This window comes from Carettochelys insculpta, chromosome 2 (genome assembly GCF_033958435.1).
Source record: "Carettochelys insculpta isolate YL-2023 chromosome 2, ASM3395843v1, whole genome shotgun sequence".
NCBI classification, from domain to species: domain Eukaryota; kingdom Metazoa; phylum Chordata; order Testudines; family Carettochelyidae; genus Carettochelys; species Carettochelys insculpta.
In genome coordinates this window covers 263,802,840-263,828,989 of record NC_134138.1, presented here as the reverse complement: position 1 = coordinate 263,828,989, position 26,150 = coordinate 263,802,840, and the positions used below count along the sequence as shown (strand labels likewise).

The 26,150-nt window shown below is 45.5% G+C and overlaps 1 protein-coding gene across 4 annotated transcripts in view; it reads right to left on the bottom strand.

The window, feature by feature from the left end:
* The window catches only part of PAXIP1 (PAX interacting protein 1), a 75,056-nt gene that overhangs the window by 25,635 nt on the left and 23,271 nt on the right, over positions 1–26,150 (bottom strand). For all 4 annotated transcript variants that reach the window (XR_012644079.1, XM_074985086.1, XM_074985085.1 and 1 more), the window contains 3 exons: positions 12,195–12,833; positions 3,111–3,855; positions 2,299–2,393 (listed from right to left, as the gene is read on the bottom strand). Coding sequence is in view for 3 of the 4 variants with exons in the window: in XM_074985086.1 (XP_074841187.1) it covers positions 2,299–2,393; positions 3,111–3,855; positions 12,195–12,833 (1,479 nt within the window). In the remaining variant the exon portion in view is untranslated. The remainder of the gene's footprint in view (positions 1–2,298; positions 2,394–3,110; positions 3,856–12,194; positions 12,834–26,150) is intronic.

The following is a 26,150-nucleotide window of genomic DNA, read 5'->3' as shown; positions in this document are numbered from 1 at the left end:
TCCTTCATTTAAAGACTTAATGTCAGTGGAGTGTTTTTGCATCTTTAGTGCAGGCCTCATTAAAAATCAATACCACACTGGAAAGAAGCAATTAAGTTTTGCAAACAAAGCCAACATCTTTTATATACACAACATTTTAGAGAGATGGAAGATAAGTGTTTCCACTAATAGTGCTCAGTATTGTACAATATCCTACTCTTCAGAAGACAAGACCTAATTATTTATCTAGTGCCCATAAAAGGGGTACAGACAGGAGTAGTTTGTGGATAGAGGACACTGGCCACGCAGCATTAAGACATAATTACGTTTAACATTTAAGAAATTAACAGAGAAAAGTAATTTGGGAGAGTTGGGCTGGAGAGTATATGAAAGGGAAGAAGCCGCAGAGCTGTGAATGAGGAAGAGGGTAATGGCTATGACAGGTAAGAGAAGTAGGTATGAGAAATAGAAAAATAAGTGAATTAAGCAAGTTGAGGTGCATGGTCAAAGAGCAATAAACTGATTTTTGTGGATTTAGATCAATGACAAACATTCATTCAAAATTATTTAAAATGATTTATTTGGGAACAAAACAAAGCAGCACAAACGTAGCACTTCAAAGACTAACAAAATGATTTATTCAGCGATGAGCTTCTGTGGGACAGACCCACTTCTTCAGATCAATTTCACTTCCAATACAGACTGACATATATAAGAACAGAGGACCAAAAACTAGAAAAAAGCCATAAAAACTGACAAATCGAATATGATAGAAGGAAGGGGGATTTGTCAGTTTTTGTTGCATTTTTTTTTTCTTTTTGGTCCCCTGTGCTTATATATGCCAGTCTGTATTGGAAATGAAATTGATCTGAAGAAGTTGGTCTGTCCCACAAAAGCTCATCACCAAATAAATCATTTTGGCTGTGTCTACACTACCTCCCTTTCGAAGGGAGGATGGGAAGTTGGGTGTTGGGAGATTATTAATGAAGTGCTGCACTGCATATGCAACACTTCATTAAGCTAATTCTTTCCCGTGGCAACTTCAAAGTATTAAACTTTGAAGTGCCGGCTCGTTTGTAGCCGCGGCTAACCCACCAGAACTTTGAAGTGCCTGGGGGTGTACTTCAAAGTCCCAAATTTTTGAGGAGTAAAGGGATTTTGAAGTTGCTCAGGCACTTCAAAGTACTAGTGGCTTAGCTGTGGCTACGCGCGAGCCAGCACTTTGAAGTTTAATACTTCGAAATTGCCACAGGGGAGAATTAGCTTAATGAAGTGCTGCATATGCAGTGCAGCACTTGATTAATAATCTCCTGACACCCTAATTACCATTCTCCCGTTGAAGTAGAGAGGTAGTGTAGACACAACCTTTGTTAGTCTTTAAAGTGCTACATTTCTGCTGTTTTGGTTTGTTGGAGTACAGGTAATACGGCTACCTCTCTCTTACAATTTGAGAACAACTTCTCTTTGTATGAATTTTAAAGTAATAGATTCGAAAGAAGGGGAAGAAGCAGACTATAGTTTGGACTTTTTTGCTGAACTGTGAAAGATGTAGTCTTATCTTTAGGGATATTTGAAAAGCAACCATGTAATAACTATTAATATTCTTAAGAAAATTGAACAGAGAGGTTGGGGTTTCTTTTTGGGTTTTTTTGCGCTATAAAATTAGCTTAAAAATCACGCAGTTCAGCCTGGATAGTGAGCACAAAGGCTACAGAGAACATTCACCGTTAACTGCATTTTATTATGCAAAATTCTACACGGATGACTCTTATACCTTGACTACAATCTGTACAGCAAAAGTTCTGCGAAGAACATCGGCCTCCTCTTAATTAGAACAGGATAGGGTTAGGTTTTGCCATTATTTTATTCAGCAGAAAAAATGAAAATATACTCCTTTCCTATCTCACTGACCTCCATCATATGTGTGAATCACAGCCTACTTAAGCCCATTTAACTGCTGAAGTTAGGTGTGCAAAGGTTTATTCTTTTAAACAGTGATGTAAAATGTGAAAGAATTGCAACACAACACTGAGATTACAAAGTTTAAAAAATGCATATAGTCAGTGAATCTAAATCATACTGCCAACAGCAGCATTAACTTAGCCATATTGTGCATGTAGCATTTGCTCTCTCTCTTTTAACTCTGCAGTTTAATATTGCTATTTATGTCATAACATATAAAACCAAACATGGCAAATGTGTAACACAAAGCTTGGAGTGTTTTTAAAACCATAATACTTGCAACTTTTGCTTTCTAATGATTTTATTTATCCATCATATTAGACTAATTTGGTTGTTCTGAATAAAGTGGAATCTTACCCGTTTCCAGGTTGCTAACAGCTGTTTGTCAGACATCTGTTCTGGGTAATCAGCAATTGCAAAAACACAGCCTAGCAGGAAGTACTCTTCTGGAACTAAAACAGAAAAATGTAAACTAAAGCAGTTTGGAGGCTACCATTTCAGGCTACGCTTGTTATATTAAAATTTCCCACTCTCAGCTATGGAATAAATGCAATTTGATTTTTTTTTTAATTGTAACGATCAGAGGATTTAGAATGGGACAATCCTGGGCACTCAAGTCCTACTTTTCCAAAATACAGATCAGGGAGTGTGTTTTCTCCCATGCAAAATGAAAATTAGGTGAACCAAGGATTACATGTTGCTCATTTAAAACAAGCTACCACCAGACAGACGGAAAAAACTTTTCAGCTGATACCGTACCATCATGGGCAGGAACTGAAATGGAAACCTAGAAGTGAAAGATAATAGAATATCTATTTTTCTTATGACTCATCTAGTTTTCCAGGCCTTTTCAACATTATTTCCAAACCTCTCTCTTTTTGAAAATTCCCCTCCCTGCCCCTCTCTCTCTCTCTCTCAAAAAAAAAAGGTGTTTTGCTTTTATGTGTACAGTACACATGGACTAACACTGTAGTCATAGCTCAATATATACATTTAGATGGTAGTGGCAAATAACACAAACCAGAAAATAAAGATCTCCACCTTCCATAATTGGTCACTGATTATGATATGTTTATATTGTATTATACTTTTGATCAAGATCGTATTTTTACCCAACAAACATTTCATATGATTGGCCACCACTTTCAGGAGCATAAATCATTACTAACTCTCTACTGCTGGATCATGTCCAAACAGCTGATGATGTTGCAGCTGTGGCTGCTGTTGCTGCTGGTGATGTTGCAGTTGCTGGGCTGACACCTGATGTTGTAGTGGCTGAGATGTTTGAGTCAAATGTTGCTGCACCTGATTTTGCATTTGCTGCTGTTGATGTTGTTGGTGTAATCGCTGCAAATGCTGCTGCTGCAACTGCTGTTGCTGAATTTGTTGCTGCTGATGCTGTAGTTGTTGCTGTTGCATAGTCTGTTGCTGCATCTGCTGTAACTGTTGCTGCTGCAACTGTTGTTGTTGTAACTGATGCAACTGCTGTTGCAAGGCATGCTGCTGTTGGAACTGGAGCTGTTGCTGGGGACGGTGGAGTTGTTGAGGATGTAGCTGTTGCTGTTGAAACTGTAGCTGCTGTGCAAACTGGTGTTGCTGATGAACTTGCTGTTGCTGCTGTGAAAACTGATGGGACTGTTGCTGTGGGAAAGGTTGTTGGGGAATCTGTGGTTGTGGTGGTGGTGGTTGCTGCTGCTGCTGCTGTTGCTGCTGCTGCAACTGCATAAGTTGTTGAGGTTGAAGGTGTAAAAGAGGGTGATGCTGTTGCTGCTGTGTTTGATGTGGCTGTTGCAATAAATGTGTCTCTGGAGTTAATTTCACTTGGCTAAACAACACGGTATTTGTATGTCCCTGTTGGCTATGACTAACTTGTTGTTCTAAACTTTTTGTAGGGGCAGAAAGGGACTGCAAGATCTAGAAGGAAAAAAAAAAAAAGATGAATGTTCTCACCTTTAAGATATAAAAATATAAATTAAAAATGTGAAAAACACTCAGCTTTTTACAAAATTAACAAAACATGCCTATGTTTTACAAACCCGTTAAAGTAAACAAAGCCCCTCACTTAAGCCGTGTCTACACGTGCATGCTACTTCGAAGTAGCGGCACTAACTTCGAAATAGCGCCCGTCACGGCTACACATGTTGGGCGCTATTTCGATGTTAACATCGACGTTAAGCGGCGAGACATCGAAGCCGCTATCCTCATCAGGAGATGGGAATAGCGCCCTACTTCGACGTTCAACGTTGAAGTAGGGACCGTGTAGTCGTTGTGCGGCCCGCAACATCGAAATTGCGGGGTCCTCCATGGCGGCCATCAGCTGAGGAGTTGAGAGACGCTCTCTAAAGCCCCTCAGCTCAATGGTGGCCTCATAGAGCGGCCCCTTAAAGATTGCCGCCCCCTCCCTTTCTGTGCAGGAAGCCGAGAGAGCATGCAGGCAGCAGCAATAACACGTGGCCAGCCTGCACGCTCTTCAGCAGCCCCAAGAACCCCCCAGCGCACCGATGGCCGCCCGGCAGCCCCCCCAGGGGACCCCCGCCAAGGGGAGCCAGGGCAGCCAGGCCAGCAAGCGGCAGCGGGGCCCCTCCTGGACGGAGGCCGAGCTTCAGGACCTGCTGGGGCTCTGGAGCGAGGAGGAGGTGCTCCAGGTAATGGGGAGCAAGAGGCGGAACGCAGATGCGTTCGCTTGGCTGGCCGAGGGCCTGGCCACCCGGGGTCACCCTGCCCACACTCCGGACCATGTCCAGAGTAAAGTCAAAGAGCTGCGGCAGGGTTACGCCTCGGCCCGGGATGTGGCCGGCCGATCTGCGGCCGCCCCCGTCACTTGCCCCTTTTACAGGGAGCTCAGGGACATCCTGGGCCCCCAGCACACCTCCTCCCCTCCGGCCACTCTTGACACCTCAGCTGAGGAGCCCCAGCAGGCCCCGGAGCTGGAGTCCGCCCCGGAGGCCCCCCCTGGAGCCCACCCCCAGGGCATCACAGCAGGAGTAGGAGTAGGAGGAGGAGGAGGAGGGGGGGGGGGGACTCCTCCTCCGCTGAGACGGGGCTGCACATCCTCCTCCCATCCCGGAGCAGCAGCCAGGCGTCCGCCCCCCGGGTGTCCCCGGACCGTGGGAGTGGACCTACAGGTATGTACCCCCCTGGTGTACACCCCCGGGGTTGAGGGGCGGGGGTAATAGATATGTGGCCAGGGCCCTCCACATGCCCAGATGGCCATGGCCCCAAGGACAGCAGGGCCATGTCCCTCAAAGGAGTGCATCAGCCCCTGCCCCCCCCCCAGCACGACAGTGCCATGCCCCATCCCCGGGGCAGGGGGGAGCAGAACCTCTAGGGTCCCCCGGGAGGAGGGGGTGGGACACCCCACAGCAGCAGCAGCAGCAGCAGCACGTGATGGAGTGGGGGGAGTGCAAATGCGAGACTCAGGCTAGATATGAGCAACAAGCTGAATAGCTCCCAGGGGCAAAGGATGATCCTGGGGCTACAACTGGCAGGTGACACCTCTGCCCTGAACAAAGAGGAGGGAGGAGCCGAGCTGGCTTTGAATTGGGGGGGTTGGGGGGGGCCGCAGGTAGAGGCTAGGGGAAGGGAGAGCTGGAAGGCAGCCAGCCTGAGGAGGGGGAAAGCTACACCCCAGAGGGGCACCCCTTGGGGTATTCTCCCCAGGACGGGTTGGAAGGACTGTCTCTGACTGCTGTACTGTCACTCCTGGGAGAAACTGGGTATCTGTGGCCTAAGAAACCTCTCCTGTCAGACCCTGCTGAGTGAAGTGAGAGTCACTCCCGCCAGGGGACGGGGTGCAGTGCAGGGGGACCCAGGAACCCCATCACAGCAGCATCTCCCGGGGACGGGGATCGGGAACCTGCAGCACAGGGGTGGGGGGACAAGGGCCACGGCTCGGGGCCCACACTAACGCCTGTCTCCACTCTTCTTCCCCCCCTCCTGTGTTCCGCAGCTGCACCATCGGAAGGAGCGGAGAGCGCCGGCGAGGCTTCAGTGGTCCCGGAAACCCCTCTGGGGCCATCGCTTCAGGCAAGCCCCTCGGCGGAGGACCGACCGGCCCCACGGTGGGCAAGACGGCGGACCCAGCAACACCACAGGCTGGCAACGGACCCCCAGCTGCTGGCCATCCATTGTCGGCAGCCGGAGGTCGCGGGGCTCCCGGCCACCCACCCCCAGTGTCGGACTATAGGGGCGTGGGGCCTAGGACGTGGCCCCCCACTTGTATATAGTTTTGGGACTTATTTATTTGTGCCCCCCGTTTGCCCCATCCCCCCGCACTGTAAATAGTTCTCCCCTTCCTTGTAATCCCTGGTTTTCTGTTTTTTGTACATATAATATATGCAAACTTTTTTATTATTCAATTATATAATAGTTTAGTTAGAAGGTCTTGTATATAGTTTGTTGTTGTTAGTTAAAAAAACAGTTCAAAGAAAACCAGTTTCATTTTACCAACAACTGCGTGCTTTTATTTGTCCAGGAGAAGTGGGGGGTGGTGTGCTGTTGGGTGCTCCGTGGTGTGGGCGTAGGGGCAGGGAGTGTTGTGGAGGAAGGGGTGGGACAGTGGGGGGCCTGGCAGAGTTCACCCCGCAGCCTCATCGAAGTGGGCCCACAGGGCCTCCCGGACCTGGGTCCCTTCGGGGTCCACCTGGCGACTGGGGGCAGCGGGTGGCTGCACGTGGGCCCTGTCGGCCTCCACAGCCCAGCCCTGAAAAAAAGGCCTCCCCCTTGCTCTCCACCAGATTGTGGGTGCCTGCTGCGCCCTACACAATCTGGGGGATGTTGGTGGGGCCCGCATCCAGGCGGGTGAGGAGACATCTCCAGCGCCCTCTGAGGCAGCCAAATGAGCGCTCCACCACCTGGCACGCGTGGTTCAGGCGCCGGTTGAAGCGCTCCTGGCTAGCAGAGAGATGGCCCGTGTACGGGTGCATGAGCCAGGGCCGGAGGGGGTATGCCGCATCTGTGATGACGCAGAGGGGCATGGTGGTGTCCCCCACAGGGATCTCCCGCTGGGGGATGTAGGTCCCCGCCTCCAGCCGGCGGCACAGGCCCGAGTTCCGGAAAACCCGGGCGTCGTGGGTGCTGCCAGGCCAGCCCACATAAACATCCTGGAAATGGCCCCGGCTGTCCACCAAGGCCTGGAGGACCACTGAGTGGTAGCCCTTGCGGTTTATGTAGCATCCTCCACTGTGTTGCGGGGTGCGGATGGGGATGCGAGTCCCATCCAGAGCCCCGAAGCAATTGGGGAAGCCCAGGGTGGCAAAGCCCACGATGTCGGCATCCGGGTCCCCCAGCCTCACGAGCCTGTGGAGGAGCAGGGTGTTGACCGCACGCACGACCTGCAGGGAAAGCACATGGGAGAGCACCAATGAGGGGTGAGCAGGGTGTGCGTGGCCCTGCCCTGCCCGGGCCCCACTGCCCTCCCCTCCCCTCCCCCGTGGGTCCTCTTACCTCCATGAGGACAGCCCCGACGGTGGCCTTGCCAACGCCAAACTGCTGTCCCAACGATCGGTAGCTGTCTGGAGTGGCCAGCTTCCAGGCAGCAATGCTGACCCATTTCTCCACTGGGAGGGCACGCCGCATGGCGGTGTCCTGGTGCCTGAGTGCGGGGGTGAGCCACTGGCACAGCTCCATAAATGTCTGCCGGCTCATCCTGAAGTTCCTGAGCCAGCGGTCGTCGTCCCACTCCTCAAGCACCAGCCGCTCCCACCAGTCGGTGCTGGTGGGGTAGCTCCACAGCCGCTGGCGTGTGAGGCGGGGGGGGGGGTTGGGGTGCTGCACGGTTGGGGGTTGAGTCCTGCTCCCCTGCAGGCCGCTCCTCCTCCGGTGTGGCAAGGAGGTGCTCAGCTGCCTCCCGCATGGCATGGATCAGGGCGAGCCCTGCTCCTGCAGGGAGGGCTGGGTGGACCTCTGGCTGCTGCTCCTGGGGGTCCATGACTGCGTCGCCCAAGGTCTGCGTGCCTATGGCTCTTCAGACCGCGTGCTGTGCAGGCTGAGTGTGTCTGGGAGGGGCCCTTTAAGGGAGCAGCTAGCTGTTGCCCCGGAAGCGCTAGTCCGCCCTGTGACTCTGTCTGCAGCTGTGCCTGGCATCCCTATTTCGATGTGTGCTACTTTGGCGTGTAGACGTTCCCTCGCAGCACCTATTTCGATGTGGTGCTGCGCAACGTCGATGTTGAACATTGACGTTGCCAGCCGTGGAGGACGTGTAGATGTTATTCATCGAAATAGCCTATTTCGATGTCTCCACATCAAAATAGGCTACTTCGAAGTAGGCTTCACGTGTAGACGTAGCTTTAGATGTGTTATTACATCATTACTACAACAGTATCCAGAAATGTAAAGAGCCTATTTAAGGGAATAATTACACTTTAAACAGCTTAAACAGTAAAAACATCAAAGTGTAAATAACTCCAAAAATTTGGGAAGAAAGTCCCAGCTATATAGACTTTTTTCAGAAGAGGAATTCAGCACATGCTACTTTTTCCATTCCAAAAAATGTACATGGCAGATGGTAGAATTTTTTGTGGACATCCCAAAATGGATCATTCTGTAAAAGCATGAACACTAGCAGTTGCACTGCAATCACAATGTTCTGATATCATGAGAAACTATTTTGATATGTCCTTTTTAAAAGAGTTTAAAAGTTACTAAGAGTATGAGGGAATCTGTTTTTAATGTAGTTTGTCTAAGCAAATAGCAACAGTCATATATACTTTTAGGGCTTAATTTTCATCTTTACTTTGCAGTTCGCAATCAAGAAAGATTGCTTCATTCTTAAAAGAAACTCAGATACCATATATATTACGTATATTGTATGTCTACACTAGAATCATCTGTTGACAAAAGTTACTGTTCACAGAGGAATCCTGACAGAACCTCTGTCGACAGGTTGCTACACATACAACTTTCTCTGTCAACAAAGAACTGACAGGGTGCACTGCCCTCTGGTGACAGAAAGCAGAATGGCAGCTTGGCAACTGGAAGCCCTCTCTGTAGACAGAAGTGTCTGCACTGGACTTACAGGGTGTGTCTATGCTTGCATTCCTCTTTCGAAAGAGGTATGCAAATGAGGTAAATAAAAATGCAAATATGGTATAAATTTGCATATTTGGTAGATCGTGTGCATTTTTGTTCACCTCATTTGCATACCTCTTTTGAAAGAGGAATGCAAGTGTAGACACCACGCATGTTGATAGTACTCTGTCAACAGACAGAAACCCCCATCTGTCGACAGAACTCTCCAGTGTAGACACAGCCATATTACATATTTTTGTTTTTAAAACAGTACAGGAATGGAAAAAAGGGAAAAATGCAAACTGTCATTAATATCAAAATGTACACTAAAAGAGTATATACTTTAATATTAATAATCAGTTTCAAAAAGCTACAGGAATATACAGCAGTCTCCATGAACTACTAATCTATATATATCATAAAAGTCTTTCAAAAATTGAAATCTTTGTGAGAAGAATCTAAAAGTGATTCTGAAAATAAATTGTACTTAAAGAGAACAAGAGGCAATGGACTTAAATTGCAGCAGGGGAGGTTCAGGTTGGACATTAGGATAAAGTTCCTAACTGTCAGGGTGATCAAACACTGGAACGAATTGCCAAGGGAGGTGGTAGAATCTCCATCACTGGAGATATTTAAGAAGAGGTTAGATAGATGGCTTTCAGGGATGGTCTAGAAAGTGCTTGATCCTGCCATGAGGGCAGGGAGCTGGACTCGATGGCCTCTCGAGGTCCCTTCCAGTCCTACTCTTCTATGATTCTATGGCAAATTAAGATGATAAACTATCCATTTTCCCAGCTTTCTTATTTAGTTCTTTAGCACCTGAAAATATCTGATACTATGTCCAATATAAAAAACAACAAAAATTACAGTGGTTACTCAACCCCTTCCCATTTGTTCTTTGTCCACTGTCACGTCATGTCTTTTCAACTGTAAGCTCTATAGGGCTGTGACATCTGTACAGAACATGTAGCAAAGGATACATTTCCAGATATGAGGTAAAACTCTCACAAGTGCCAAAGTGACCTAGGTGTGCATGTCCCATTTTCAAAATGGACTTAGGCACAGGGGAGCTTTCAATGTGATTTAGCTTCCTGGATGACTAAACCATTTCTGAAAAGGGGATGAGGCTCTGAGGTCACTTGGGGTATGTCTGCATGGCATTGTGAGCCAAGGGTTCAAACCCAGGCTCAAGCCTAAGCTTCCATTTGTCTACATACAAATCGTGCTAAACCAGGAGTCAGACTCAAGGTCCCAGGACTCCACTAGGTTGAAGTGTTCAAATGAGAGTCAAGGGTCAAGCCCTACCACTCCATAAAGCAGACGCAGCTCCATGGGACTTACACTATGGATGTTTGCCAAAATTATCCCACAATTCCATGTGATGACTTTCTTTGTGTTCTGGATAGTTAAGTTTGGTAGGCAATCAAATTTTCCCACTCTGCACCATAAGCAAAAGACTAAAGCAGCCACATTTTGCCAAGGCACTAATTAGTCTGGGACATAGGTGATTGGATTCAGGCCTGTATAATGCAGGGTAGCCTCTGGAGCCTTAGTTTTAGAACCAGCGTTACAAATGTGTAAATGCTCAAAGCCTAAGTTAACAAACGCAGGGTCTGCTTATGGACATATGAAATTTTTACCCATGGGTCAAATGTTGCACAGTCAAGTCAGTGCATTAGTACTATTATCTCAATAAAATGCATTGTCAATAAGTTAAATAAATTCACCAGCAACTTGCTCTTCCCTACACTCATCCTTTCAACACACACTCTCTGAACTCTACCAAAACAAAAAAAGCAGTTGTAGCACTATGAAGACCAACAAAATAATTTATTAGGTGATGAGCTTTCATGGGATAGACCCACTTCTTCAGATCATAGCCTTACCAGAACAGACTGGAGAAGAGGGTCTGTCCCATGAAAGCTCATCACCTAATAAATTATTTTGTTAGTCTTTAAAGTGCTATATGACTACCTTTTTTTTTTTTTTTTTGGTATAATACAGACTAACATGGCTATCTCGTCACTCTCTGAACTACTGTGTCTATTTAAATCTATGACTACTCATTTCATATTTTATTCTAGAAGAAATAAGATTATCCATAACTACTTTACGCCAAAGCAATATGGATTGCAGAGGAGATAGAACTTGTGCAACTATATGTTAATTGTACTATACAGAAATCTAACATTATTCAGTAGTACCAAACACAATAAAAGTTGAGCTGCAGCTGTCTAGAAGAACCATGAACTTGAAATTTTCTGAATATAGAACACATCAGTTTATTGCACTGAATAAAAGTACTGAAGGAAAAGTTTGGTTTAATAACATGGGCAATCTTGCTTGAAGACTGTTAATCACTTTGTGCTCCTGACAATAAAATTGCATAATATGAATCTCAGTATCAAATGCTGAAGTTAAATACTGCTTTTTGTAGTATCACTCTAATCTATTAGTCCACACATTTTTACTTTTACAATAGCTAGGTCACACTCTCAGAAAACTGTAATCCATCATAGTTCATCAAGCTCTCAGATGGAATCCACAAAAGAGGAAGACCTCGGACAACATGGAGATCTACTGAGACTGAAGGACAACAACTGGGGTACCCTGGAGTCAGCTAGAAGTTTTGTCCCAAAACAGGGTGAAGTGGAGGAGACTTGTAGAGGACCTATAGAGCAGTCCCCCAAGTTATGTGAGGGTTGAATTCCTGCGTACCCTCACATAACTTGAATTTCATGTAAGTTAGAGAGGGGAGCCGGGAACCATGGAGCAGCCTGTCTCCTCTGGGGTTGCCTCAGTCAGGTGCGGCTTCTCCCTGGCTCCCCCAGCTGGGGAGCCTGGTAGGCAGACAGACACTGTCACAGGGCTTCTCCCCAGTGGGGGAAGGAGGGGAGAAGCCCTGCTAGAGCTGCTGTCTGCCTGCCGGCTGGGAAAGCCCAGTGGGCACACAACCGCTGCCACAGGACTTCTACCCTGCTTCACCCAGCTGCGGGAGGAGCCAGGGGCTTGGGCACTTTCAATTTGCACTTAACTCACGTTAATGTGAGTTAAGGGCAAACTGAAATTGTGCCTACTGGGGGATTACTGTACTCCATTCAGAGCACAGGGAGTAAGCAGTACTAGTATATATAACTTGGAAAAACTTTTACCCTTCTATTTCATATTCTGAAGATTTCAAAAAGGAAATAAAATTCTTAAAAATATTAATCCAATATTTTGTAAACTGAAAATTCAACACTTACATGTGCTACATTTGATGGTCTATTAGTTTGCTGAATATCAGCACTATTAGTAATATTTCTTAATGTCCGTACTGCTGGATTCCATGTAGCCATCACTTCTGGTCGATCGGAGCCTTGGTTACCTTGAACAGAAGCCATTATATTACTTCTGATTTCTGGAGGCAAAATATTGCCAGGTACTGGTGGAACATTGGCACATAAATTAATTAACCCAGAGTCCTTGCCTTGAGGCAACCTGCGCTTTGCTGCAGCTGTCTGTGGGACTTCAGCTGTTGTCCAGTTCAAATTTGTTTCTTGTTTTTCAGGAGACGAATCTGAAGAATCATCAAACATCAATTCCCCTTTTGTTTTATCAGCACTAACAGATTTTGGTGAAAAAGCCTGATCACCCAAAGGTGATCCTTCTCGAGATGATGCAGGGCTTGATAATTTTTCATCGGTACTAGCTTCATTTTGAGAATCTTGTTCTTCATTTTCTGCCTCTTCCTCCTCCTCCTCCTCTTCCTCTTCCTCATATATAATTAGCCGGGGATGATAGGATATCTCTTCTTTTTTAGCTTTATCAGATATAGAATCTAGTACCCAATCAGGTGTCACAATTTTAATGCTCTCTCGTTTACAAGCACATTCATATTTTTCCTGTGAATGTGACATAAGAAATATGTAAATTTGACATAAGAAATGTGTAAATAAAATACATTACAAACCCCCTCCCACACACAACTAGACAAATTTATTTTTTCTAGTGAAATGAATAAAGATTAGCACGGAATGACTTCACAGATAATTCACTGACACCATCACTATCAACCTCTATCTTGGTGTCATAGCATACACTACTACGATGGAATCCCTAAAACAGCAATAACTGGATGTTTACAAATTACATTTTAACAAAACCCAAACTAAGAACAACGAAAGAAGCAATCAGCCATATTAACTCAAGTAAGACAAACGCTTTCAGTCAACTGATACTTACTCTTTCAGTTGCAACCTACTGTTAACTTCTGTAATTTTTATTCACCTATGGATATACTTTAATAAATGCCATGCTATTAGTTTGTAATGCCACAAGCTTTAAAACTGTTATCAATACCTGTAACAGTGACATTTTAAAATAAAATACAATTCTTACTAAGAAGTGGTACTGAGTGGTGACTATCCAAGAACTGCTCTTAACAATGTGGCCTTGGTCATACTAAAATATTAGGTTAACCAAGCTATGTCACTGAGGGTTGTGAAAAATCCACACTCTGAATGGCATAGTAAAGTCAAGCTATCCTCCAATGTAGACAGAGGTAGGTCAATGGAAGAATACTTCCCACAGCCTAGCAACTGCCTCTTGTGGAAATGGACTACCACTGACATAGTGAGTGTCTAAACTGAAGTGCTAAACTAGGGCAGCTCCAAGGGCACCGCTGCAGTGTAGACAAGCCCTAAATCTCAGCAGTCACTGGCCAAATATTTAGTTATCAGAGTTTGATATTCACCTGAAATAATAGCAAGTTAAAACGTTTTATGGCCCCACACAATAAAAGCGTGTAACAAAATACAATATAATTCCTTCAAACAAGGAACTTGCATTAAGAACTAAATCAAAACCAGATTTTAAAAGCTAGCCCCATTTTTTGTTCTCAAGCCCCAATGATAATCTGAACAATTTTTTAAACATTTGCACTCCTGACCAATCATAACTTGACCAAACATATTTCAAACTTAAAATATTTCACCTCTGGATTGAGAGACAACATAAGAATTTTCAACTGCCAAAGGTAAATACTTTATAGTTATCAGTAACTGCAGGTTCACAGAAGCATAACTGGAGCACTGCAATAATATAAAAAAGCTCCTTAATTAGGTACCACTGTCAACTCTAAAAACATATTTCTCCTCTCTTATACAGAATAATTTCTTTTTTTGTTCATAAATTGATTTTTTTTTGTATGTAGTGATGAGCCCTTCTAAATGGAAAGGAGGACAACAGCTAAAAGCTAAGCTGTGACAGGCACATTATGTATTCCATAATGTTTTATAAAGCAGTGCAGTATAACATATGGTAACCCAGTTTAATAAGATTAATATATAACACATCAAGAAAGACCAAATTTAACTGAAATAAATGTCACTCGAACCTAGTTCTCCATGAGTTAAGGAAAACAGACACTGATCCTACTGTATCAGTGGACAAGCATTAACATCAGCATCACCGTAAGAAAACACTGAAGTAAACCAAAATCTGGTATGTCTGAGTTGAAAATGCCAATTACTCAATACTCAGTTTAATACTAATGGAAGAATCCAATACTTGAATCATAAATGTGTTCATTCAAATAAAACTGAATTTAAGCATTATATTATATTTAGGTAAATGAAATCACCAATATATAACAATGGCTGTTAGGCTTTATAAAGCAGTCCAGCACTAACTTAATTGCTTTATGTCTGTACATATACAAAAATAATGAGTACTTTCACATTACAGATACACTGGTGTACACCATTACTAGAGTTCTTCAGCTGTTCTTCCTTCACTAATTCAGGAACCGGAGTTGTTATCCAGAAACAGCTGTGGTATGGAGAAGGAAGTGGCCCTCCATGCTGACATTCCCCAACCCGCCCCTGCCCCCCATGCCCATAAATCTGGGGGAATGGCAGTGTGCTGAGCTGCTTCCCATGAGGTATAGTACAAAATAAATTTAAAAGTCACATTAGAAATTGGTAAGGTGACACATTATCTGCTAGTGGTTGTGCAGCATAAAAACAAACTAGCAAGTTTTTTTAAGAACATACTGAATCTATAAATTAACCAAATCTGAACTAAGGGTCACAATGTGTAATAAAAACCTTTGGACAAATCCATAATGAGGCTCTAAACAGCACCACACTTCCTCCCACAGATTTAAGCAACAGACATGCTATTGTCTACAGCCAATAAAACAGTTCAAATCAGCAGGACTGTCACATTGTGCAGGAAGCTGCTGTATTCAGGTGTAATGCTGTTATTAGTCAGCATGCTTTATTCTCTGGGATGTGTGAACTGTTAAGATTAAATTCACTAGTCTTCCTACAACAAAGATGGGCCACAATGTCAGCACTTTGACCTGAGCCAGGGGAGGCATAAGCAACAGCAGGCAAATTTAAGATATTAAGGCATCTCTTTTTCCTTTCTGATCATTCTCACATAACACTCAAAAATAAAAAAACAAACAAAACCAAAAAACCCTCATGGGACACAGAGTACCAGGATCTAACTGCAAATAACTCTCCTGGGAGAAATTTAAGTCATTTAGATACTCGTGCAACTTAATTGGTACCTCCACAAAATTACAACTACAAAATAGAAGCCTCTTCTTCAAAAACTCTCCCTGAATACTTATTCTATGGTTCTGATTTGTGGAGTTAACAGTGCAGACTAAAAGGACATAAGATCCTGAGTATCTGAAGGATCCCTGAAAAGAATACACAGATGAAAATAGAGAACATTCACACACAAATTCCTCAAAATGCAATCTACTTGACAGTGGAATGGCATTCCAAGGGAAGTGGTGGAAATAACCTACTGCTTAAAGCACTTAAATTACATTTTACAATACACTAAATAAATGTGCTACTGTGTTATCCTCAGCCTCTCAGATCTCCCCTTCCAAAAGCAGAAGCCAGAACAATTGTTTCTGGGGCATACGTAATTTTCAAATCAGTAGGCATCCTTCAGTCTGCATAGACTATGGATCGCGCCCTTTATAGTTTCAATTGAGGACTTCATTTACAGCGTCTACTGTGACTATGAAGACCCACACGAGAGTGACAGTCCTTGCTGCATCTCTTGCAGATGTGGTGGGTGTCTAGCAAGTCCTTATTGTGCTTTCTGTGCACTCGCTTCTCTGCTAGCTGTCTGATCTTCATCTCGCCCTTCTGAAGGCTCTTGTGTAACCCCTGCCTCCATCTGCTGCTGTCTGCTAGTTCTTCCCAGTTGTCCAGCTCGATGTCTACCTCTCTGAGGTCTCTCTTGCAGACATCTTTGTAGCGCAACTGGTGGTGTCCGGGAGGTCTTTTGGCAGAGGCTAGCTCACCATACAGGATGTCTTTTGGAATTCTTCCATCATTCAGTCTGTGGACGTGGCCAAGCCAGCGGAGCCGATGCTGCCTGAGGAGGGTGTGCATGGCTGGGATTCCAGCTTGCTCGAGGATGGCGGTGTTGGTCACTCTGTCCTTCCATGATATTCCAAGGATGCGCCTGAGACAGCGCAAGTGGAAGACGTTCAGCGTCTTTTCCTGGCGGGCATACAGGGTCCCAGTCTCGCTGCCATAAAGGAGGGTGCTGAGGATGCAGGCTCTGTAGACTTGCATTTTGGTGTGAGTGTACAGCTTGTTATTCCACACTCTTTTGCTGAGTCTGGACAGAGTTGTGGCCGCTTTTCCGATCCTCCTATTTAGCTCAGTGTCCAATGACAGGGTGTCAGTGATGGTGGACCTAAGGTAAACGAACTCGTGGACGACCTCTAACGTATAGTTGTCAATGCTGATTGATGGGGATTCAGCAACATCCTGACTGAGTACGTTTGTCTTCTTTAGGCTGATGGTAAGCCCAAAGTCCTTGCACGCTTTGGAGAACTGATCCAGCAATTTTTGAAGCTGGTAATTCTGTGTGAGACACGACAGCAGCATCATCTGAGAACAGCATGTCTCTGATGAGGACTTCCCACACCTTAGACTTAGCTTTCAGCCTTGCAAGGTTAAACAGTTTCCCATCAGATCTTGTGTGCAGCAAGATGCCCTCTGTTGAAGATCCAAAAGCATGCTTCAGGAGGAGTGCAAAGAAGATCCTGAACAATGTCGGAGCAAGCACGCACCCTTGTTTGACACCGCTCCTGATTCTGAAAGCATCCGATAATGCGCCATCATACTGGATGGTTCCTCTGTCTTCGTGGAACGACTGGATCATCTTGAGTAACCATGGAGGACAGCCTATCTTGTGGAGCAGTTTGAACAGACCATCCCTGCTGACCAACTCAAAGGCCTTGGTCAGGTCGATGAAGGCTATGTAGAGTGGCTTCCTCTGCTCCCTGCACTTCTCCTGCAGCTGCCTTAGAGAGGAGACCATGTCAACGGTACACCTCTCTGCCCGGAATCCGCACTGCGATTCGGGGTACACCCTCTCAGCAATCTTCTGGAGTCTGCCAAAGATGACGCAAGTGAACAGTTTACCAGTGACGCTTAGGAGGGACATTCCACAGTAGTTCTTGCAGTTGCTTCTGTCTCCTTTGTTCTTATACAACATTACAATGTTAGCGTCACGCATATCCTGTGGAACCTCACCCTCATTCCAGCACAGGCACAGTAGCTCATGTAGGGGTTCCAGGAGTGTGTCCGCAGCACACTTGATTACCTCTGGTGGTATACCATCCTGGCCCAGGGCCTTTCCTGCTGCAATGCTGTCGATGGCTCTCTTCAGTTCATCCACAGTCAGTTCTTGATCCAGTTCGTCCATTACTGGTAGGAGCTCGACGGCATCGAGGGCTGCATCAACCACAATGTTCTCGCGTGAGTACAGTTTGGAGTAGTGCTCAACCCAGTGCTCCATCTGTTTGGCTTTGTCAGCGATGACTTCACCAGATTTGGATTTTAGGAGATGCCATTTTATTCTGGGTGGGTCCTAATGCCTTCTTCACACCCTCGTACACTCCTCTGAGATTACCAAAGTCAGCAGAGGTCTGGATGCTGCTGCATAGCTGGAGCCAGTGGTTGTTGGCACAGCGCCTGGCTGCCTGCTGTACTGTTCTTCTGGCTGCTCTAAGTGCTTGCTGGGTACTCTGGCTCGGTGAGCATTTGTACTCCAGGAGTGCAGCATGCTTCTTTTCAATGACTGGAATCATCTCATCGGAGTTAGCTTTGAACCAGTCGTTCGTGTTTCTAGCTCTTCTTCCAAACGCCGACAAGGCCGTGTTGTAAACTGTATCCCTCAGATGTTGCCATTTGGATGTCTCATCGGCGCCCCCAGGGCCACTGAGCAGATTTTCCTGGAGGGTCTCTCTGAACTTTTCAGCTTTCTCCGAGTTTGCCGTCTTTCTGGCGTCAATGTGGGGCCTTCCAGCAGGTTTAGAGCGGTACAGCTCTTTGGGTCTCAGCTTGAGCTTGGAGCAAACTAGTGAGTGATCTGTATCACAGTCAACACTATGATAGCTGCGTGTCAGAAGGATGTTTTTGAGGTTATTACACCTAGTGATGACCACGTCTAGTTGATGCCAGTACTTCGAGCGTGGGTGTCTCCATGACACTCTGCACTGTGGCTTCGTTTGGAAGAATGTGTTTGTGATGCACAGATTGTGGTACGTGCACAGTTCAAGGAGACGCTGTCCATTGTCATTCATTTTTCCCACATCGAAGTGTCCTAAGAAGGAAGGCCAAGAGGCCCAATCAGCTCCAACTCTTGCACTGAAGTCACCCAAGATGTACAATTGTTCACGAGCAGGTATTTGCACTACAGCAGCACTAAGCACGTCATAGAACTTGTCTTTTACTTCTGGTGTGGCGTACAGGGTTGGAGCATAAGCGCTGATCAGGTGGATGGGACCGGCGCAAGTTTGAAGCATGATCCGCAGAAGTCTTTCTGATCTGCCCATGACTAATTCCACAATTTGCAGAAGGGTGTTTCTGACAGCAAAGCCAACACCATGCTCTCTGGGTTCTTCTTGGGTTTTACCCTGCCGAAAAAGGTGTAGTCCTTTTCCTTTAGAGATCCCGAATCTGCGAGTCGCGTCTCTTGCAGAGCAGCGATATCAACTCGGAGCCTCTTCAGTTCCTCGTTGATGACAGCGGTCTTTCGGGTGTCACTGATGGCCTGAAGATCTTCAGTCAAGCTGGTCAGCATGGTCCGCACATTCCAGTAAGCAAGCTTAAATTGTTGATGTTTCTCATTTCTTGTTGATTTTCTTATTGGTTTGTCTGGTGCCCAAATTTCAGTCACTTGTCAGGTTCAGGAACCTTAAGCCTCACGCACCCAGCGAGGCAGGTGAACTGTGGCAGGACAGTACCCTATCGGCTGGGGTACTGTAATTTTCAAATGTAATTTTCAAATGTACCATATTTTACTAATGGTTAGTACATAAGAATGGCCACACTGGTCAAGCCAAAGGTCCATCTAGCCCAATATTTTGCCTTCAAACAACAGTCAAAGCCAGGTGGAATGAACAGACCAGGCAATCGTCACTCCAAACTTCTGGCAAACCATTCCTGCCCATCTCAGCTAATAGCCATAGTTCCATACCTCAGCACAGGCTAGAGATAAGTGCATTGAGCTGGAAGCCTGGACCACAAATTCAAAATTGATCTATTCTCCTCAATGGTGTTCATATTTTTCTGTACAATTTAGGCTTGCGCTCCTTTCTTAGTATTGGCTCTCCTCAACAACACTGATTTGACAAATAAGGTAACTGTGGAATTGTAGAAGGCAGAGTTCAGAACAGGAATTAGGTCTCTAACAGAGCAGAACCAAGTCTCAGTCATAAAGCCTCACAAATCCTATTTGACAAATCTGAATAACACTTAAGAATTAGAGGTTTGTGCTGGGGATCTGAAGGTCCACTATTCAAATCCAACTTACCATCCGTGAAGAGTCCTTATGATTGCATACTGAGAGAAAATTATTGATGCTAGTGTGACCATGCAGAATTTTAACTTATACGTAACTATATTTAGTCGATGCATACTAAGAATCAGTCTCACTCCTCTGTTCTTTGAAGGACTAAACAGAATTGTTTTCCCTTGATGCTGAGGTAGAGCTCTACAGTTCTGAGGTGAAGAAGAAATTCCATTTCTTGATACAGAATTTCCTTGTGAGATTGGGCCTTGAAAATGAACTGGTGGGAGGTTTGTAGTTAGGGATCACCAGAAACTCAGATAGACATAGTGGGTAATTTCCAGGAGTCACTTGTCTGCTGTTAAACCCACCTACTTATCAGAAACTGGGCAAGACAACATCCAAACAATGATGGCAAGATGACAGGGAATCAGTAAAGGAACACGAAACTTAACAGTCTTGTTAAAATTAATTATTTTCCTGTGGGAGTGGTGTGGGATAGCATGTTGCGAAGGAGAGCAGCTTTGTGTCCTTTCAAGAACTTTCTCTGTGGAATGGTGATGTCTCTGAATAAAGATGGAACTGAGATGACAGCAGGGCAAGGAGCAGGCAGAGTAAACATCTTCCAGGGAGACAATGGAGTTTGACCACCCCTGAGTGAGTCATTTGGCAGAGCCATGGGAGTCAGTACTTCCCAGGCCACAGGAGAAGACAGATCCCTCTGCAGATGCGATGGATTTGAACTGAGGTTGAAGTGGTGGATGTCTGTTCTTTGTTTTGCATGTGAGAACTGGTACCTTTGTCCAGACTGTCTGAGTAGATGACACACTGGGGCTAGATACACCTGAAAAGGCTGGAGCATCAGTCTGGCATGCTGTTTTACAAAGGTGCAACCGGTCATGTAACCAAGTAACTTTAGACAATAACTTGCTGTGGTGATAGTGAACTGCCTGAGAACTTATCTGGAAATGTGACTCTGGGAGTTATGTGCTTGTCTGTGAGGAGTCCAGCACCACCCCTATAAACACCATGCAATGAACAGGGGATAGAGTTGATTTCTGTATATGTGATAGAAGGCTCAGGTCTTCAAAAGTAACTCTATACAAGCTCACATGCACCTCCACTTGCACTATGGAGCAGCCCTTTATCAGACAATCGTTGAGGTATGGAAACACCTGCACTTGGTGCCTGCGCAAGAATTAAGCCATGCACTTGTTAAACACTCAAGGAGCCGATGACATGTCAAAAAGAAGAACTATGGCTACGTCTACATGTGAAGCCTACATCTAGCAACATCGAAATAGGCTATTTCGATGAATAACGTCTACACGTCCTCCAGGGCTGGCAACATCGATGTTCAACTTCGACGTTGCGCGGCACCACATTGAAATAGGCGCTGCGAGGGAACGTCTACATGCCAAAGTAGCACACATCGAAATAAGGGTGCCAGGAACAGCTGCAGACAGGGTCACAGGGCGGACTCAACAGCAAGCCGCTCCCTTAAAGGGCCCCTCCCAGACACAGTTGCACTAAACAACACAAAATACACAGAGCCGACAACTGGTTGCAGACCCTGTGCCTGCAGCATGGATCCCCAGCTGCCGCAGCAGCAGCCAGAAGCCCTGGGCTAAGGGCTGCTGCCCACGGTGACCATAGAGCCCCGCAGGGGCTAGAGAGAGAGCGTCTCTCAACCCCTCAGCTGATGGTCGCCATGGCGGACCCCGCTATTTCGAAGTTGCGGGACGCGCAACGACTACATGGTCCCTACTTCGACATTGAACGTTGAAGTAGGGCGCTATTCCTATCCCCTCATGGAGTTAGCGACTTCGACATCTCGCCGCCTAACGTCAAAGTTAACTTCGAAATAGCGCCCGGCGCGTGTAGCCGTGACGGGCGCTATTTCGAAGTTAGTGCCATTACTTCGAAGTAGCGTGCACATGTAGACACGGCTTATGTATGATAATGATTGTGCTGCATCATAAACCTGAGGTACCTTCTGTGGCACCACGTTATTGAAATATGACAATAAGCATCATCCAAGTCGAGTGTGGCATACAAGTCCCCTGGATCCAAGGAAAGGAGAATGGAAACAAAGAGACCATACAGAAATTCAGCCTTTTATGAACTTGCTGAGGTCTCAAAAATGCAGAATGGCCCTGAGGTTGTCTATAACTTCCAGTATTAACATCAAGAATAGAACCCCTTGCACTTCAGCTCCTCAGGGACCTGTTTCACTGCCCCCACCATTAGAAGTGTATGCTAGTGTGCATGTCTTGCATGAAAAGTTGCTTGTAGGAAGAGTCCCTGAAGAGGGCTGATGAAAGTGGGTGAAAGGGTAGGAGAGTCAAGAACTGGAGGGAATATCCAGTTTCTACCACAAAGAATACATATTAATTCGATGTGATTTGGGCCCAAACAATGTAAAAATGGGATAGCTGGCACAAGAGGATAAGGAAAGATGGATCCAGACTTGGCCTGGTGTGTCACCACTAGGTGTTTCTTTGAAAGTTCTGCTTTTGGCCTGAGGGCTACACCCTCTGCTCAAAGCTCTCACCCGATGTGGGGGAGGCCTCCTTTTACTCTTCCTGTTACACATCCTAGAAGACTCCTCACTGCCCTACGGGTTATATAGTGGAGGTTGCAGCTTGAAGTGCCTCTGCTACATTGCTAGAGAATGCAGGCCAAGGAGCTTGAAGGTGGCCCCGGAGTCCTGGATGTTATGAAGCCTCAAGTCAGTTTTCTCTAAATAGAGGACTGAAGCCTCAAACAAGAGGTCCTACATGGTCTGTTGGACATCATATGGGAGCCCTGATGCCAGGGAGTCCCTCTGAATGGCCACCCCAGAATTAATGGTGGGGGCAGCCAAATCAGCCATGTCCAGGGCTGTCAGGAACAATATGCCAGCCACCAGTTTACCATGCTCTACCAATGAGTCCTGGAGTCCTCTGGCAGAAGCTCCATTAATTTCACCATAGCCCTGCATGAATTTATTTACTCATGACAGCCCGGTGGTTTGAAATTCAGCACTGAGTCCCATTGTGGCACAAATTTTTCTGTCAAAGAGGTCCAGCTTTATCTCACAGTTTTTTAGGGGGTGGGCCCTGGTGTCCCTAGTGCCTCCACTCATTTGCTGCCATTATGCCTAGGGGAGCTAGTGTGTGTGGGAGGAGTATAAAACATTCAAATCCCTTGGAAAGAACAAATGTTTTAAGTACCGTTCTCTTCACCATTGCTGGCAAGGGGCTGGGGGAGCAGGGGGTCTATCAGAGTGTCCTCAGGGTCTCCTGGACAGTTTTTATACATGGCAGGGCAACACAAGAGACTAGACAGGACTCAAATATCCCCCACTGGAACCAATGTTTGGGATGAAAAGGTTACTGAGACCCCCAGGTTTTGGGCCACTCTGTCCTCTAGTGTGGGGGCCATCAAAGTTTTTGCCACTGCCTCATCAGACGAGGATCAGGACAAGGCCCTGCGAGAGAACAGGTCCTGCTCACTGCCCTTGCACTGAAGGGATTAAGCAGTGCTGGGTTTTCAGGCATTATGGCCAGTGCAGTGGTTGGTGTAATTCAGCTGGTCCTGAACCCAGGTGCCAGAGGCACGTAGGATTCTGAGGTCACTAATAACCACCTACAAGAATAGGACCCTGGACTTTGGCCCTGGCTCTGACGGAACACCCTGTGAATCCACAAAGGCCACTGGGCTGGAACCTGCCACTGTGCAGGCCCTGGTGCTGGATAGAACTGCTGTCTGTCTCTATTAGACCAGGACCTTTGACTGTGCTTGATTCACCTCCAGGATTCTGCATCCAACTCAGCAGACTCACTGTAAGCTGCACATTTAGAAGTTGTGCCCACTATTACACAGGAACAGTACCTGAAACTGGAGGACTAGTGCGACTTCCCTGCCCTACCCTGGCAGAGGGTACTGGTGACTGAATAATAGAATCATAGAATACTAAGACTGGAAGGGACCTCGAGAAGCCATCAGGTACAGAACCCTGCCCCAGTGGCAGGACCAAGTATCTGATAGACAACCATCCCTGAAACACATCTATCTACCCTGCTCTTAAATATCTCCAGCGGTGGAGATTCCACAAGCTCCCTTGGCAATTTATTCCACTGTTTGACCACCCTGACAGTTGGGAACTTTTTCCTTATGTCTAACCTAAACCTCCCTTGCTGCAGTTTAAGTCCATTGCCTCTTGTTCTATCCTCAGAGGCCAAAAAGAACAAGTTTTCTCCCTCCTCCTTACGACACCCTTTTAGATACCTGAAAATCCCTCAATCTTCTCTTTTCCAAACTAAACAAGTCAAATTTTTTCAGCCTTTCTTCATAGGTCTCATTCTCTAGACCTTTAATCATTCTTGTTGCTCTTTTCTGGACCCTCTCAGTTCTCCACATTTTTCTTGAACTGCAGTGCCCAGAACTGGACACAATACTCCAGCTGAGACCTAACCAGCGCAGAGTAGAATGGAAGAATGACTTCTCGTGTCTTGTTCACAACTCACCTGTTAATGCATCCCAGAATCATGTTTGCTTTTTTTGCATCACACTGTTGACTCATATTTAGCTTGTGGTCCACTATAACCCCTAGATCCCTCTCTTCTACAGCCATTCCTAGACAGTCTCTCCCCATTCTGTATGTGTGAAACTGACTGTTCCTTCCCAAGTGGAGCACTTTGCATTTGTCCTTATTAAACTTCATCCTGTTTACCTCAGACCATTTCTCCAATTTATCCAGATCATTTTGAATTTTGACCCTATCCTCCAAAGCAGTTGCAACCCCTCCCAGCTTGGTATCATCTGCAAATTTAATAAGCGCACTTTCTATGCCAATATCTAAATCATTGATGAAGACATTGAACAGACCCGGTCCTAACACAGACCCCTGCGGAACCCCACTTGTTAATACTTTTCCAGCATGATTGAGAACCATTAAGAACTACTCTCTGAGTACGGTTATCCAGCCAGTCATGCACCCGCCTTATAGTAGCCTCATCTAAATTGTATTTGCCTAGTTTTTTTATAAGAATATCATGTGAGACAGTATCAAATGCTTTACTAATGTCTAGGTATACCACATTTACTGCTTCTCCCCTATCCACAAGGCTCGTTATCCTATCAAAGAAAGATATCAGATTAGTTTGACATGATTTGTTCTTTACAAATCCATGCCGGCTGTTCCCTATCACCTTACCACCTTCCAAGTACTTGCAGATGATTTCTTTAAATTACCTGCTCCATTATCTTTCCTGGCACAGAAGTTAAGCTGACTGGACTGTAGTTTCCTGGGTTATTCTTACTGCCCTTTTTATAGATGGGCACTATATTTGCCCTTTTCCAGTTTTCTGGAATCTCTCCCGTCTCCCATGATTTTCCAGAGATGATAGATAAAGGCTCAGATATCTCCTCTATCAGCTCCTTGAGTATTCTAGGATGAATTTCATCAGGCCCTGGTGACTTGCAGACATCTAATTTTTCTATGTGATTTTTAACCTGTTCTTTTTTAATTTCAAATTCTAACCCTATCCCTTTCCCATTAGCATTCACTATGTTAGGCATTCCTTCATCAGACTTCTCAGTGAAGACCAAAACAAAAACGTCATTAAGCATCTCTGCCATTTCCAAGTTCTCTGTTACTGTTTCTGCCTTCTCACTGAGCAATGGCCCTACCCTGTCCCTGGTCTTCCTCTTGTTTCTAATGTATTTATAAAAAGCTTTCTTGTTTCCCTTTATGCCTGTAGCTAGTTTGAGCCCATTTTGCGCCTTAGCCTTTCTAATCTTGCTCCTGCATTCTTGTGTTGTTTGCCTGTATTCACCCTTTGTAATTTGTCCTTGTTTCCATTTTTTATACAATTCCTTTTTTATTTTGAGATTATGCAAGATCTCCTGGTTAAGCTAAGGCAGTTTTTTGCCATTTTTGCCATATTTTCTATCTATCCTATGCAGCGGAATAGCTTGCTTTTGGGCCCTTAATAATGTCCCTTTGAAAAACTGCCAACTATCCTCAGCTGTTTTTCCCCTCAGTTTTGCTTCCAACGGGACCTTACCTACCAGCTCTCTGAATTTACCAAAATCTTCCCTACTGAAGTCTATTATCTCTATTTTGCTGTCTTCCCTTCTTCCCTTCCTTAGAATTGTGAACTCTATGATTTCATGATCACTTTCACCCAAGCCGCCTTCCACTTTTAAATTCTCTACCAATTCCTTCCTATTTGTTAAAATCAAATCTAGAACAGCTTCTCCCCGGTAGCTTTTTCAACCTTTTGGAATAAAAAACTGTCTCCAATGCAACCCAAGAACTTACTGGATAGTCTGTGCCCCGCTATTAGTTTCCCAACATATATCCAGACAGTTGAAGTCACCCATCACCACCA